Source organism: Alosa pseudoharengus, unplaced genomic scaffold (genome assembly GCF_046254945.1).
Source record: "Alosa pseudoharengus isolate Yale_2024_CS ecotype anadromous, Long Island Sound unplaced genomic scaffold, YU_APseudo_1.1 YU_APseudo_1.1_scf_1, whole genome shotgun sequence".
NCBI classification, from domain to species: Eukaryota; Metazoa; Chordata; class Actinopteri; order Clupeiformes; family Clupeidae; genus Alosa; species Alosa pseudoharengus.
The window spans coordinates 44,375,235-44,389,285 of record NW_027468564.1 but is presented as its reverse complement, the minus strand read 5'-3'; the positions used below and the strand labels follow the sequence as shown (position 1 = coordinate 44,389,285).

At 44.9% G+C, this 14,051-nt stretch overlaps 5 protein-coding genes across 5 annotated transcripts; 2 read left to right on the top strand and 3 right to left on the bottom strand.

The window, feature by feature from the left end:
- Positions 1–1,257: 1,257 nt before the first annotated feature.
- LOC143103073 (histone H4) lies at positions 1,258–1,761 on the top strand. The gene has a single exon (XM_076266897.1). It carries the CDS (start codon positions 1,271–1,273, stop codon positions 1,580–1,582), a length of 312 nt encoding a protein of 103 aa, XP_076123012.1. The 5' UTR covers positions 1,258–1,270; the 3' UTR covers positions 1,583–1,761.
- A 673-nt stretch (positions 1,762–2,434) lies between these two features.
- Positions 2,435–2,975, top strand: LOC143102985 (histone H2B-like). Its single transcript, XM_076266802.1, has one exon. It carries the CDS (start codon positions 2,478–2,480, stop codon positions 2,850–2,852), a length of 375 nt encoding a protein of 124 aa, XP_076122917.1. The 5' UTR covers positions 2,435–2,477; the 3' UTR covers positions 2,853–2,975.
- Positions 2,976–3,764: 789 nt separating this feature from the next.
- On the bottom strand, positions 3,765–4,294 carry LOC143129730 (histone H3). The gene has a single exon (XM_076289931.1). The coding sequence runs from the start codon at positions 4,292–4,294 to the stop codon at positions 3,884–3,886; it is 411 nt and encodes a 136-aa protein (XP_076146046.1). The 3' UTR covers positions 3,765–3,883.
- Positions 4,295–4,972: 678 nt separating this feature from the next.
- On the bottom strand, positions 4,973–5,533 carry LOC143129746 (histone H2A). The gene has a single exon (XM_076289932.1). The coding sequence runs from the start codon at positions 5,521–5,523 to the stop codon at positions 5,146–5,148; it is 378 nt and encodes a 125-aa protein (XP_076146047.1). The 5' UTR covers positions 5,524–5,533; the 3' UTR covers positions 4,973–5,145.
- A 1,144-nt stretch (positions 5,534–6,677) lies between these two features.
- LOC143129714 (histone H1-like) lies at positions 6,678–7,313 on the bottom strand. The gene has a single exon (XM_076289930.1). The coding sequence runs from the start codon at positions 7,311–7,313 to the stop codon at positions 6,699–6,701; it is 615 nt and encodes a 204-aa protein (XP_076146045.1). The 3' UTR covers positions 6,678–6,698.
- Between the last annotated feature and the right edge of the window lie 6,738 nt (positions 7,314–14,051).

The window sequence follows — 14,051 nt, the reverse complement described above, 5'->3', positions numbered from 1 at the left end:
TACTACTAGCATATGAATGCATTAAAGACGTGAAAGAAATGACACAGGCTTGCACAAATTCATCATTTAAAATTAAACGTTTCACTTTCGCTATCATTGCGAGAATAGGCTACAATCCAAACATGTATGGGATTTCCTTAGCCTGTGCTACACCTTTCTAAGAAGTTTTGTGAAAATTGTTTCGGTAGCTTTTGCGATATTGTTGACAGCCCTACCTCACCGCAGTAGGGTGCAGTAAATGGAAGCTTTTGATAGCGCACGCCACTAACGAAAACGGAAAATCACCAGGACAAACCACTCAGGGGTGTAGGCTACTCTGGAACCATAGGTCACTAATTTGTGCGTTATTTACATTTGATTACATTTCAGATACGTGTTGGTTTCCTGTAGGCCTAGTATAGCGCTTTATTCTTTCTTTATTTTTCTATGTCCGAATATTGGGGGGGACATTTTGGTCATATTTGAATATTGGGGGGGACACGTCCCCCTCAATGTCTATGGTGACTACGGCCCTGGTCTGATCCTATTCAGGCACAATCAATACTACATTCTCTGGAAGCACACCAAATGTTGTACAATTCGGTCCATAGAGGGCACTACAGCCTCTAACTTCATTCTGCTAAAGGGCACTTCTTGCCATTTGCCTTAGACGCCGACAATCTCCGATTTGTGATTAAAAAAAAAAAAATTGTGCAAAGTAACAATGTCGTTCCATTTGTGCAAAGAGACTTTCTAATGAGGAGACACAGCACTCAAAAAATCCTCCGTAGAAATGCACGGGGCTAGTTTGTAACGCTGTTGTCTACACATATCCCACCCCTTCCTCGGCAAACCGTCGACATGTGAATACATTGAGCCAATCATATGTGTGTTGTGAAGACATCGTGCCAATCATGTGTTGTGAACTCGCTGCAAGATTGGTGTCGTGAAGCCTTGCGCACGCGCATTTCTGTCGAATAGGATGCCCGATGAGTGCCCAAAAAGCGTTGCAATATGGCCGCCGAGTGGAGGGACTTGCCTAAAAGGACTTTGGTAACAATGTCGTTCCTACTTTGTTTCCTTATAAGGTGGGGTGAAGCTCAGATGTGGGCGTTTTTTTTGGTGACGTATATTCGCCTAAATGCCCGCGCACTCTCCATTCTTAAAAAGGAGAAGAGTGAAGGGGCAGTGCTTAGTAGTTTTCAACAAGGTCCTCTCTGTGGAAACTAATTTGAGTTGCGAGCCGTAGTTTCTTCACATTCGTGCAGCTCAGTCGTAAGAAGTTTGAAAAATGTCCGGCAGAGGCAAAGGAGGTAAAGGTCTTGGAAAAGGAGGCGCAAAGCGTCACCGAAAAGTTCTTCGTGATAACATCCAGGGCATCACCAAGCCTGCAATCAGGCGTCTGGCCCGCCGTGGTGGTGTGAAGCGTATCTCTGGTCTCATCTACGAGGAGACTCGTGGTGTGTTGAAGGTTTTCCTGGAGAACGTGATTCGTGATGCCGTCACCTACACCGAGCACGCCAAGAGAAAGACCGTGACCGCCATGGACGTCGTCTATGCTCTGAAACGCCAGGGTCGTACACTGTACGGTTTTGGTGGTTAAAGATCAGATCTCTCCCTCGACTTGTATACAAAGGCTCTTTTAAGAGCCACCCAGTTCCTCTGAAAAGGGTTGTGTTCCTCTATGTATAGGGTAATCTTAATTATGAAAAGGCAATACATAAACCACTGCCATGTTGGATGTCCAACACAGTATGTTGTCATACGATTTGAGAGACTGGGGCATTTCCATCTCATGAGACGCTTATAATGTAATCTTCATCACGTGATAGCCAAGGGAAAGACGTGTTCATATGAAAATCATTTGAAAACAACAAAGAAGTGCCATGACTGCGCTATAGAACGACATTAAATCTAGGGTTCACAAATGATCAAACGAAATCCTCTGCAAAAGCAAAACGAAAATGCATGCTGAAAAGTCGCGTGTGCCATTAAAGTCTTAAATAGTTATGACACCGACTTATTTTTCATAATCTGTCAAGCATACGTGTGGCTTGACAGACAGGAACCTCAGGATGTATAGAAAGGTTTACTTTTACATAAATTTAATTCATAAATGGTTCATTATAATCCGAGAAATGGCCCAAAGGGACCGGGAAAAACTGTAATTGTGATTTGTAACGCTTAAAATGATTTTTTTGGCATTTGCCATACATTTCGAAGGATTCCTGTCATTCATCAGAAAAGTGAGGGAAAGGAAACAAAAGGATGTGGTGTACTGTAAACCGATTATCTGTGGGTGGTGCTAACCTTCTCGACACTGCCCCATTCGATTCAAACCGACCAACCGTGTGGGTATTTCATTTCGGAGGGAAATGACAGAGAATTCTGGCCGTGGGTGTTTACATGACGCAGTCCTCTATTTGCATAAAACTTGACACATATACCGGGTAATTTGAGAGCGGTCAGATTATCGAACAGACAGTCGAGATATCAACATGCCTGATCCAGCCAAGCCTGCCCCAAAGAAGGGCTCTAAGAAAGCCGTGACAAAGACCGCCGGCAAGGGTGGCAAGAAGCGCAGAAAGAGCAGGAAGGAGAGCTACGCCATCTACGTGTACAAAGTCTTGAAGCAGGTCCATCCTGACACCGGTATCTCTTCTAAGGCTATGGGCATCATGAACTCCTTCGTGAACGACATCTTTGAGCGCATTGCTGGAGAGGCTTCCCGCTTGGCTCACTACAACAAGCGCTCCACCATCTCTTCCAGGGAGATCCAGACTGCAGTGCGTCTGCTTCTGCCCGGTGAGCTGGCCAAGCACGCCGTATCCGAGGGAACCAAGGCCGTCACCAAGTATACCAGCTCTAAGTAAAGGCTGATTTTTGAACGCGCTTTAATCCAAAGGCTCTTTTAAGAGCCACCCACGTTCTCTTTGAAAAGTAATTCCGATACAAACAGACACTGCATTCGTTTGCATACAATACTTATCTGAAATAAAGCTTACACTCTTTAAAAACAATTTGTTGAAAACAACACAACTTGCGTTGTTTTTTTAACACATCTCTATGTCCAGAAAGGGACAACACATTAGTTGTAAGAGTTGTAGTGAAAATTTATCAAATGATGCTACTTCCGGGATTAGGTAGAATGCGTAGCCTACACTTTTATGTACCATTGGTCCATATTTTGCCACGGCTGCGTCATGCTCCAAACGGGCCATCGAGGGACAGAATGGACTCCTCGTGTGGTTTGGAGAGAAACGGCACAATAGTGGGATAAACATTGGCCAGGCCAGGATAATGTTCCAGCGAATGAGCACAACTAAAACCGGGTATACAGGGGCGAATAGGACAAGTTAGCTAAACGCTATGAACCCTGCGTCAAGGAAGACTGCAGCTGTGTTGGGCTGGTCTCATGTGTGTATTTGCTGTAGCCTATTATACTATCTGGTTTTGAATGTCAAGAATAAATACGGAATGTCGAGATTAAAGTCGACCTGATAGTTCAACTTCATTCCCGAAATGTTGAGTTCAATGTCAATATGTCGAGTTTGTGTTGCGGGCCTAATACTCCGTCGTAGAGAAGCCCTGTCTCTCTGGGCAGAAGTCCGAAACTTATATTCGTGTAAAGGGGACATGACTACATTATGTGTGAAGGGTTCATCTGAGCGTAGATTATGTTAAACTGGCTCGTATCGAGCTCTCTTGCATCTGTTGGCATTACATTTAGCGAAAAATACGCGACACCTACTTATTACAAAATACTGAACCATGCAGTTGAAAGAATAGTCAGGCTAACCAAACAAGAACCAAATTTAACCAAGACATATGGAAACCAGCTTTTTTCATGTTTGGGTGGCTCTTAAAAGAGCCTTTGAATTTTCGGTTCTTGACTTCAAATCACTTAAGCACGCTCCCCACGGATACGACGAGCCAGCTGGATGTCCTTGGGCATGATAGTGACTCTCTTGGCGTGGATGGCGCACAGGTTTGTGTCCTCGAACAGACCGACGAGGTAAGCCTCGCTAGCCTCCTGAAGAGCCATGACAGCAGAGCTCTGGAAGCGCAGATCGGTCTTGAAATCCTGAGCGATTTCCCTGACCAGACGCTGGAAAGGCAGCTTGCGGATCAGCAGCTCAGTGGACTTCTGGTAACGACGGATTTCTCTCAGAGCCACGGTGCCAGGCCTGTAACGGTGAGGCTTCTTCACGCCACCGGTGGCAGGTGCGCTTTTACGCGCCGCTTTGGTGGCGAGCTGCTTCCTCGGAGCCTTACCTCCGGTGGATTTGCGGGCTGTTTGCTTTGTTCTGGCCATTGCTACGTATTCTTCGGAATTGAGCAGTATGAACACATTGGCAGAACTTGGGTATATAAGGCCTACGGTCTCAGCCTGCCCCCTGTGTACGTCAGGTTGTTGGTCCCCGCTGATTGGTCATCCGAGTGCCGCCTGAAATTCAAAATACAAAGCCCACCCTCGTAATGGCCTATATCATTGTGTTGATTGACTATTCAGATAGAGATAGATAGATAGATACTTTATTGATCCCCAAGGGGAAATTCAGGAAATATTCATAAAACATCTTGAATTTAAATGACAAATAAAATAAATATACTGTAACATTCCATCGGTCAGTGCATACAGCCTGTTATAGAAACGAACACATCAAACAATTAACCTGTTAGTCGTCAAGTACAAAAACAAAAATATGAACTAAGGTAGCTTGTATTTGCTACGTTAAAGCCTACAAGTAACTGCTTGTTTATAAACCCCAAACTACCATTGATATGCCTTATTTTGTATACATCATTGAGGTAATACGTTACAAGACTGCGTCATCACCTTGAACTACTAGGGCCCAGGAATAACTCGCAGCCTTTCGTGATTAACTAACAATCCGGAGTGATAAGGGAACAGTTTACATTCTTCAACCAGACTTATTTGTCTTATTAGTTACTTAGTGCTCGACATTTTATTGGGGTAAGAGTGTCAAGTATCGCCGGGAAAAGGAGTGGCTTTACTTAATTTCTTTACTTGGGTGAATACATATTAATGACGTTAACAGAAAACACGTTAATGGCGAAGGTAGCTTGGAATTATATTTTTTTTATGGGCATTTGGGTGGCTCTTAAAAGAGCCTTTGTTTCGGAGACTTAGAAGGAGCAGGTTTACTTGGACTTCTCAGTCTTCTTGGGCAGCAGTACAGCCTGGATGTTAGGCAGCACACCACCCTGAGCGATGGTCACTCCGCCGAGCAGCTTGTTCAACTCCTCGTCATTACGCACAGCCAACTGCAGATGGCGGGGAATGATACGAGTCTTCTTGTTGTCACGGGCAGCGTTGCCGGCCAACTCCAGGATCTCAGCAGTCAAGTACTCGAGCACGGCAGCCAAGTAGACCGGTGCACCAGCGCCGACACGCTGAGCATAGTTGCCTTTGCGCAGCAGCCTGTGCACACGGCCCACGGGGAACTGAAGTCCAGCCCTGGATGAACGAGTCTTGGCCTTTGCTCTGGCCTTGCCGCCGGTTTTGCCTCTTCCGCTCATTATTTCAGTTAGTGTTGAGAGTTCGTCTGAATACTCAAATGCTGAGAAGTGGAACGGCATGTCTTAATATGCCACACCAGCGCGGTACTACTCCGTGCCTCAGTGGATGAGAACAGAATGGTGAGAGCCAATCAACGTGTAGTTCGTTGCGTGACATCATTTTGAAATCTATTTGGCGCGCATAACACTTAAGTTCGACCTTCCTTTCAGACCATTAGCTCAATCACAGGTCAAGTTACAGCGAAGTTTCCAGAGGTTCAAGTTCAACTTAATAACCAGTAAACCAACGAGGCTTCCTGAGATACACATTTGGCACTGGTACTGGCTATTACAATGTAACAAGCTGAAATTGTTGTATTGCAAGGTTTTGGATACTTTGTTTCATATTTGGATGCACCTGTTGCATTAGATAGAAGTCATGTTGTGTTACCGTATATACATTATCTAATATAATGTATTTTATATAAAATTGCATACACAACCAATTAGGCATAGGAGTAAGATGAGCCACTCCTTTTTCTAGGCAACCGTAAACACATTGTAGGCCTATCATGTGAGCATTTTACGGAAGAGGGAATCATCCCTTACAATCTGTACAGCACATGGCAAATGTGGTAAAATAAATAAATAAACATATACAATATGATTTTTGCTCTCCACGTGGATTCCATTCATGTCCAGAGTTAGGGTGATTTAGAGAAAACGTGAATAGAACATTCAGACGAATTACACCTCAATGGGTGCCCTCGTAATCTATGATGTGAGGGCTACACAAAATCATGAATGTTACCTTGGCTTGTTGTGAGAAGCATTTTCTAGCAAAGTGGTGGTTGTGGGGTTAGATAAGCCACCAAGGCTGTGGTAAGTTGAGCCAGCTAACTAGTACCTATATTGTATTAGTGAATTGCCTACACACTACTTAATACCACTCGCTTTTGTTTATGTCCCTGTCGGATAGCTTATGGACTCATTAATTTGATGTATGACGCAGTAAGGGTTTTGTGAGCCATAGTGAACAAATGCAGAAGGAGCGGAGTATGATTGTGTATTCGCAAACAGAATTTGATCTGCCTACCAGCAGGCACTGACGGAATAAAAGCATTCAGCGAGCGTTTGAGTGGCTCTTAAAAGAGCCTTTTTGTACACATGGGGGAAAAGACAGAATGCGCGAACATTTACTTCTTCTTAGGTGCAGCCTTTTTGGGTTTGGCAGCTTTAGGCTTAGCCACCTTGGGTTTCGCTGCCTTTGCTTTCTTGGGGCTCTTCGCTGCCTTCTTGGGTGCAGCGGGCTTCTTGGCTTTCTTCGGGCTCTTCGTTGCCTTTTTCGGTGTGGCGGGCTTCTTGGCTGCTTTCTTCGGAGACTTTTTGGCGGCCGCAGGCTTCTTGGCTGCTGCCTTCTTGGGCTTCTTTGCCGCGGCAGGTTTCTTCGCTGCAGGCTTCTTGGCTTTAGGAGCTGCCTTCTTTACCGGCTTCTTCTTTTCCACTGCCTGTTTCTTGTTCAGCTTGAACGAGCCGGACGCGCCGGTCCCTTTAGTCTGGACCAGAGTTCCCTTGGTGACCAAACTCTTGATGGCCAGTTTGACACGAGCGTTGTTCTTCTCCACATCGTATCCACCAGCCGCCAGTGCTTTCTTCAGCGCAGCCAAAGAGACTCCTTTCTTCTCTTTGGAAGCAGAGATGGCCTTGACGACGAGCTCGCCCACACTTGGGCCAGTTTTCTTGGGTCGGGGCGCCTTCTTCTTAGGGGCCTTTGCTGGGGCCGCAGCGGGAGCTGGAGCAGTTTCTGCCATTGTATCGTTGAGGTTTCACGCACAGACTACTCGGGAGACCTGAGAATGACTGTCAAAGCCGGTGGGCAGGACTTAAACCAAACATGAGAACTATTTAGACTCAGCAGAGTGAGAGCTGCCCCGGCCTTTCTGTGGCGAAGAGATCACTTGTGTTTTCTTCACACACTTCTTTGTAAGAAATATGAGTAACGACACGACATTTACCAACAAGACTATGTCTGTTGTGAGGAGCACAGCCTGCACGTTAAAAAGAATATATGGGGGCTTATGGTCGCCCTTTATCACTTTTGCAACGAACTGAGAACATTGGACCTAGGTGGAGAGGTTGCAGTCAGTCAGAGTTGTGTGTGGGAAAACATGCACATAATCATAGTAAAACAGTGCAATACGTCGACAAAGAAATGCCTTAAACCAAAACACGAGTCTCTGTCACTGCTTATACGTGTTACAATGTGGTTTTTGCGAATGTGTACTTTCCAATCGGGAGCTTTTTGGACACTGCGAAACACAATTCACAATCATGAAACATACGGATACATATCACATAGGTCTAAATATTATAGGTCCAAATTATGGGAAACATATAGTGGTGTGGCAGTATTTGTTAAGGCTGCTTAATATGCAGGCATAGACCAAGAATGAATTACAATAGAATAGCCTATAGGCCTAACACACTGGCTTAGACTTTGTAGGTCTACTGCTAGTGATAGTAAGTGATGGTGGGGAGAAGTGGCATTTTGCCCCTAGACAATCTATTTATCGGGTTTAGATAGCCTAACATCTTGTAGCCTACCATCTCTCCTAGACCCAAGTAACTTTTTTGCTGAAGAATTCCTGATAGACTACAATGCCATACAACTTTGGTAATTTTCCTGATACCATTGTCTTGTTTTTAAAGCCGTCTAAATAGGCCTAGGTTGTGTTTCACCAGACTTTCTAATGAGGATACACGCCACTCAAAAAAATCTCCATAGAAATGCATGTGGTAGTTTGTAACGCCATTTTCGCCATTCTGGCCATTTTGACATACATCCCTGCCCTTCCGCGGCAAAACGTTGACATGTGAATACATTGAACCAATCATGTGGTGTGATGTGAATACATTGAGCCAATCATATGGTGTGTTGTGAAGACATTGTGCCAATCATGTGGCGTGATTTCGTCTTGAAGTCTAGATGCCCGATAAGTGCCCAAAACGCGTTGGAATATGGCCGCTGGTGGAGGGACTTGCCTAATGACTTTGGCTTAAAGGTGCCATGTGTAATGTCCGCCAAAAATCAATTCATAGCCTACTCCACATTCCATAAAAGATGGGGGCAGTATACCTCCAGAAAGTGAGTTGGTCTACCCTAGAGTAACAACCGAGACACGTGTATTGCAGTTTGGCTGGCGGTTATGTTGCCCGCATACCATCTCCCATGGCCGAAACTGGTATTATGACACCTGTCGGGCCGTGGCTAGTAATTTAGCATGCTAATTCAGGTTGATATCTCTGCAGCACTATACCTTGTCATTTTTTAATGACATCATCGCCCTTATTTATTCTCATTCTTTTGATGTGTGTAGCTCATTTTTTTTATATTTTTACCTTACCTTTTTTACCTTATTTTTATTCTTACACATGGCACCTTTAACCCTGTATGTATGACACCTAGGCCTGTTACTTTTGATTTGACCTGGTGTGCCAGGTTCCCAAGATGTCTGAGAACGGTGTCTCGCTTTGATTTTGGTCCAACCAAAAGTAACCTACCTCTGTTTTGTCATCATTTAGCTTCAAAACATGTTGCTCATCCACTGATTAATGGAGGTTAAGCATGTGGTAAGGAAACAAAGCAAAGGCCATCTGGGTAGTGGGCTCCTAATTTCACCATTTTAGGGGCAAGCTTCAGTTGGGCATATTTGGTGGGGGGCACAAAGGCCACATGTCAGGGCACCAAGGCCAAAGTTAACTATACAGTAGTAGTCTATAAAAATGATCAAAGTTGTATTTAGCTTATTCACAGCAGTAGACCTGCATCACTGTATGAAACTTAAAAAAAAAAAAACATGAAAAATATATTACATAGAAATGTAAATCATCTGATCATCTAATATACAGATATCTAGGCTATATTTGACATTTATTTTATATTTGGCCTGTTATGAAATCATGTATTGAACCATTTAAGCACAGCTGCTTTACACCTTTGTGTTCGGTAAGGTCTGCTGTTTATTCTGATATATGGTTTGTCATGTGTTGAAAGAAAGGGTTCGTAAAGGATTCCACGGAGGCGCGCCTGCAGGTGTACGTCCGTACGCACTGTGCGTACCATCAGGCTACTCAACAAGAGAAAATGTCCTGTGTGTGTGTGTGTTTTGGCCCACCATACCTTCCCAACTATGGACAGTATCCCATTAGCTGCATGCCATCAGGCTACAATTTACAATTTTCTATTGAAGTTAGTGAACACGTTATCAAAATGAACGCGCACACATCTTGTTTGAGCAGTAGAGAGAATACCACGCAGGCACGCAACTAGGCTACTTGTTTTCTTTTACTCGGCTATCTATATTATCAGCACACAATGTTGAGCTAATTCACTAACTCAATACCCATCATGGATATCACAAGTTTAAACAACGAAAACAGAATGAATGGATGCAGCAAACCTAGGAGTTATTCCAGATGGGCAAGAACAAGGTGGGCAATTGTTTGTCAGAACGTTAGACTGCATTAGACAGCTGTTTAAAGCCAGACATCACGGTAAGCTAGAACAAATCTAAAGGTAACTTTAGCCTGTATAGGGCTGTATCAAGTTGTCTAAATGAATAGGTCATTGAAGACGTTGTTGTTGTATTATTGCATGTGAATGATGCTATGCTATGTAAACCGGGAAACGGACAAATATTGTCCACGCGTGAATTTTTTTTTGCGGGGGGGATGGGTGTGCGTACCATAGCATTAATTCCTGCAGGCGCCCCTGGGTAGGGAGATGGGCGCAGAACCTTAGAATTTATGATTGAATGAATGAATTGAATTATATTATTTACTTTTCTCGCGAACCGTTCACCACAGCAATTAGCAACTAACATCGTTTAAAAGTTGAGAAAAAGCTTCATGTGATGTGATACTTGTGATGTATGTGTGATGAGTAGGCTACTTCGCGAGTAGTTCAACTGAGAAGAATGAGTGAATTTGGACGCACTTTCTTTCTTGCCGTGCGCTATCACTTCCTCCACTAGACTAGGCAGGATTTTGGAAAATGTGCTTATTTAAAGTCCCGAAGGCAAATCATGTTAATTTTTGCCATACAACATTTGTAGGGGTTTTGAAGGGTGCTGAATTCAAATCTTCTGTATGCCAGGCTCAAAAATGTCCCATAATGCCTCAAAATGGAGAAATCCAATATGGCTGCCGCCACCAGGTCAAAATCTAATTAATCACTTATCTTTTGGACTGTACAAGGTAAAAACCTGAATGTAATGTGCTTTTATAGGTTTTCACATATAGGGAATTCAATGCCATGCTCAGATTTAAGATCAAGACTAGAGAAAATGCTTGAAATTAATGTACATGGTTAAAATTGTTGTCTCGGATAATGAATAATTCATGAAAAAAGAGGACCATGAAACAAGTTGATGGCTTTCTGAAGAATTTACTTGAAACATGTTTAGAAGCAAGGTTGATTACCATATTTTAACTATCTATTTATATTATTTATCTGTATTTATCTATTTATCATTATTTTAACTATGTATTTAATAATGCATATTTACCTATTTATTTAGTAATTAATCCATTCTATTCTATTCAATTCTTTAAACATCATGGTATGAAGAGGTACTGTAGGTTACACACTTAGGCTATCCTAATCATCCTCATCCTCCTCCTCCCCAGCAGTGTTCTGACAGGTGCTGCTGCAGCTGCATGACTCCATGCATAACATGCCACTTTTCTTGCAACTGCAGCGCTGGCTTAGACATCCCTTGAAGCAACCACAGGAGGTGATCTCCTTACAAGCTTTTGGAATTGGTGGAAGAGATAATAGCAGTGGCACTAACTGATCATGCACATTTGGATGGCCTGATAAGTGTTTGTTGTGTTTGGGCCACCAATATGCTTTCTTGGTAAGGGACGCCCCCCAATCGTGCATGAATTTTTTATTATGCCTATGCACACCAGGGAAGCCTGTTTCTCTGGTAAACGTGCGCGTTCTCCTGTTTCCGAGGGTCCGTCAAGGCAGATGGCTAGAGTAGCCAGGGGGCTTGGGGAGTCCTCAGCAGCCTCACAAGCCTCACTGTTTTCTCTTAGCACAAGGCCTGCAGTTCCCCAACCTACTCCTTCTACCAGTCCGCATGAGCTGGGCAGCCAGCCTCGTGGGAGGCGAGCTGGCCCGTCTGTTTGAGGAGGTCGTTGGCAGGGCATCCAGGGCTCTTGATATTCCCTTTCCAGAGAAGCCCCTTGCCTCTGCGTCTAGGTTCCACACAGACATGACTGAGCGCCCAGTGGCGGCGCTCATTCCCCTCCTACCAGACTTTAGCGACTTGGTCTGTCGCCAGTTTTCCTCCCCAACTACTTTTCATAGGTGGTCTGACCAGGTGCTTTCCAACATGCACGGCGAAGGGCTGATAGGTTGTGGCTCGCTCCCCCCAGTGGATCAAGCTTTGGAGCCCCTCTCCTCCTCCCCCAACTCCCTCTTTGGTGGTCCCTCCTGCCTCAGTGCCAATGGCAGGACTATGGAGGCTCTGCTAGCAATGCCGGTGATCCCACTCTTTTGAGAGAGCTCCAGTCAGCCTCTGTGTGCCTCGCTGCAGTGTCGAGCAGGCAGTGGCATCGGGCTGCTCCTTGACTCACTTCTGAGTAGCTAGACGCCATCTCTGGCTGTCTCAATCTCAGCTCCAGCAGGCAGACAGAGAGCGTCTTTTGAGAGTGCCGGTGGAGCCTCGGTCCATGTTCGACCCACAGGCAACCACCCTGTTGCAGCAGGCGCGTAACAGCTGGCGCTGTGCAGAAGAGGTGTCAGGGTCTCTTGGCAGGCGTACCAGGGGCGCTAGGCGCCATAGAGCATTCACGCCTCAGCCAACACCTACCTTGGGGCATCCGTCTTGGGGGCCGACTGATCTCAGGCAGCAGCTTCAAGCATCCCAGGGGCGGGGTAGCCGCCCACAACCTGGCTGGGGGGGCCAGCGTGCTAGTGCCCGTGGCCTCTCCAGGCGCCCTCGTCGTTCCTGACAATCTCCGAGCCAGCCAGCCTCGCCTCTCAGCTCGATGCATTAAGGCTTGGCTGGCCTTAGGAGCAGATCCATGGGTGCTCTCCACCATGACCCACGCTCAGACCTTACGTGCAGAGCTGTCCACCTCCTGCTAGAGCCCTACAGAATCACCTCCAGCAGGTCACTGGTGTGAATGTCTCTGGCCACACTGTCAGAAACAGACTTCATGAAGGTGGCCTGAGGGCCCGATGGCCTCCAGAGGGACCTGTGCTCACTGCCCAGCACCGTGGAGCTCATTGGACATTTGCCATAGAATACAAAATTGGCAGGTCTGCCACTAGCACCCTGTGAGAGCAGGTTCACCCTGAGCACATGTGACAGACATGAAAGGGTCTGGAGATGTCGTGGAGAACATGATGCTGCCTGCAACATCATTCAGCATGACTGGATTGGTGGTGGCTCAGTGATGGTATGTGGAGGCATACCCTTGGAGGGATGCACAGACCTCTGTGGGCAGGACAACGGCACCCTCACTGCTCTTAGGTATTGGGATGAAATATTCTGACCCTGTACTGGTGCAGTGGGCCTTGGGTTTCTCCTGGTGCACAACGATGGCCACATGTGGCAAGATTGTGCAGGCAATACCTGGAGGATAAATGAATTCATACCATTGACTGCATTGTACATAAAACATGTAAAAAAATGTAAACATAAACAAACAAATGTGGCTTCCTACAAATAGGCCGGGAGCCAGGTTCACTCCTCAGGATGTTTTTTGCTTCCTTTTTTCACTATTTCCTATTATCTTATACCATTGGGCCATCACAAGTTGATAATGACCAAACACCCTTTTTGTGAAAAGCTTTTGGCGGAATGATGTAATTGTGAATATTAAGGTACTACTACGGCTACATAAATGGTCATATAACCCTAACATTTTGCATGGTGTATCTTGCGACATAGGGGAAACTGGCAAAAAAAGATTCTAGGGATTACAAAAAATGTCTGTCCGCCTGACAAATTGTCATTAAAAGTGATCATTTTCAAGCATTATATTGTACATATCACTGCCTCCAATGTACATGAAAAACTTCCCAAGTTTGTATGCTTCAATTTAAGTCCATGATGACCTTTCTATCTAGAGGATTACTGCTGGTATAACCAAAGTATACTGTCCCCTCAAATAGGAGAAAACAGAATTTTCAAGCCCTGTGGACAGAGAGCAGCCTGGACATAATTATTCTGGAGAAGGCCTGTTACACTTGGGGTGGAGAGAGTGGTGAAGATGGGTGTCTGCATGCTGCCCAGGGCGTATGAGATATATACAGGGCAGCCCTGTGGTCAGAAGACACTGTACACTATATACATATGTCCAAGTATAATCCAAAAATGTCATAAACTAACTAGATGATTGGTTTTTAGGAGTTGCTTTGTAAAAGGATACGAAATTTAGTTTTTCTTTATTAAAAACACTAAAAATTACAATCCTGAGGTGAAATCTGAGGTGCTTCTTTAACAGTTTTGTTGTGATAAAGACTCCTATGA

Excerpts from the sequence above, each read along its gene's own strand:
- LOC143129730 (XM_076289931.1), bottom strand. The coding sequence starts at position 4,294 with ATGGCCAGAACAAAGCAAACAGCCCGCAAATCCACCGGAGGTAAGGCT.
- LOC143129746 (XM_076289932.1), bottom strand. The coding sequence starts at position 5,523 with ATGAGCGGAAGAGGCAAAACCGGCGGCAAGGCCAGAGCAAAGGCCAAG.
- LOC143129714 (XM_076289930.1), bottom strand. The coding sequence starts at position 7,313 with ATGGCAGAAACTGCTCCAGCTCCCGCTGCGGCCCCAGCAAAGGCCCCT.
- LOC143102985 (XM_076266802.1), top strand. The coding sequence starts at position 2,478 with ATGCCTGATCCAGCCAAGCCTGCCCCAAAGAAGGGCTCTAAGAAAGCC.
- LOC143103073 (XM_076266897.1), top strand. The coding sequence starts at position 1,271 with ATGTCCGGCAGAGGCAAAGGAGGTAAAGGTCTTGGAAAAGGAGGCGCA.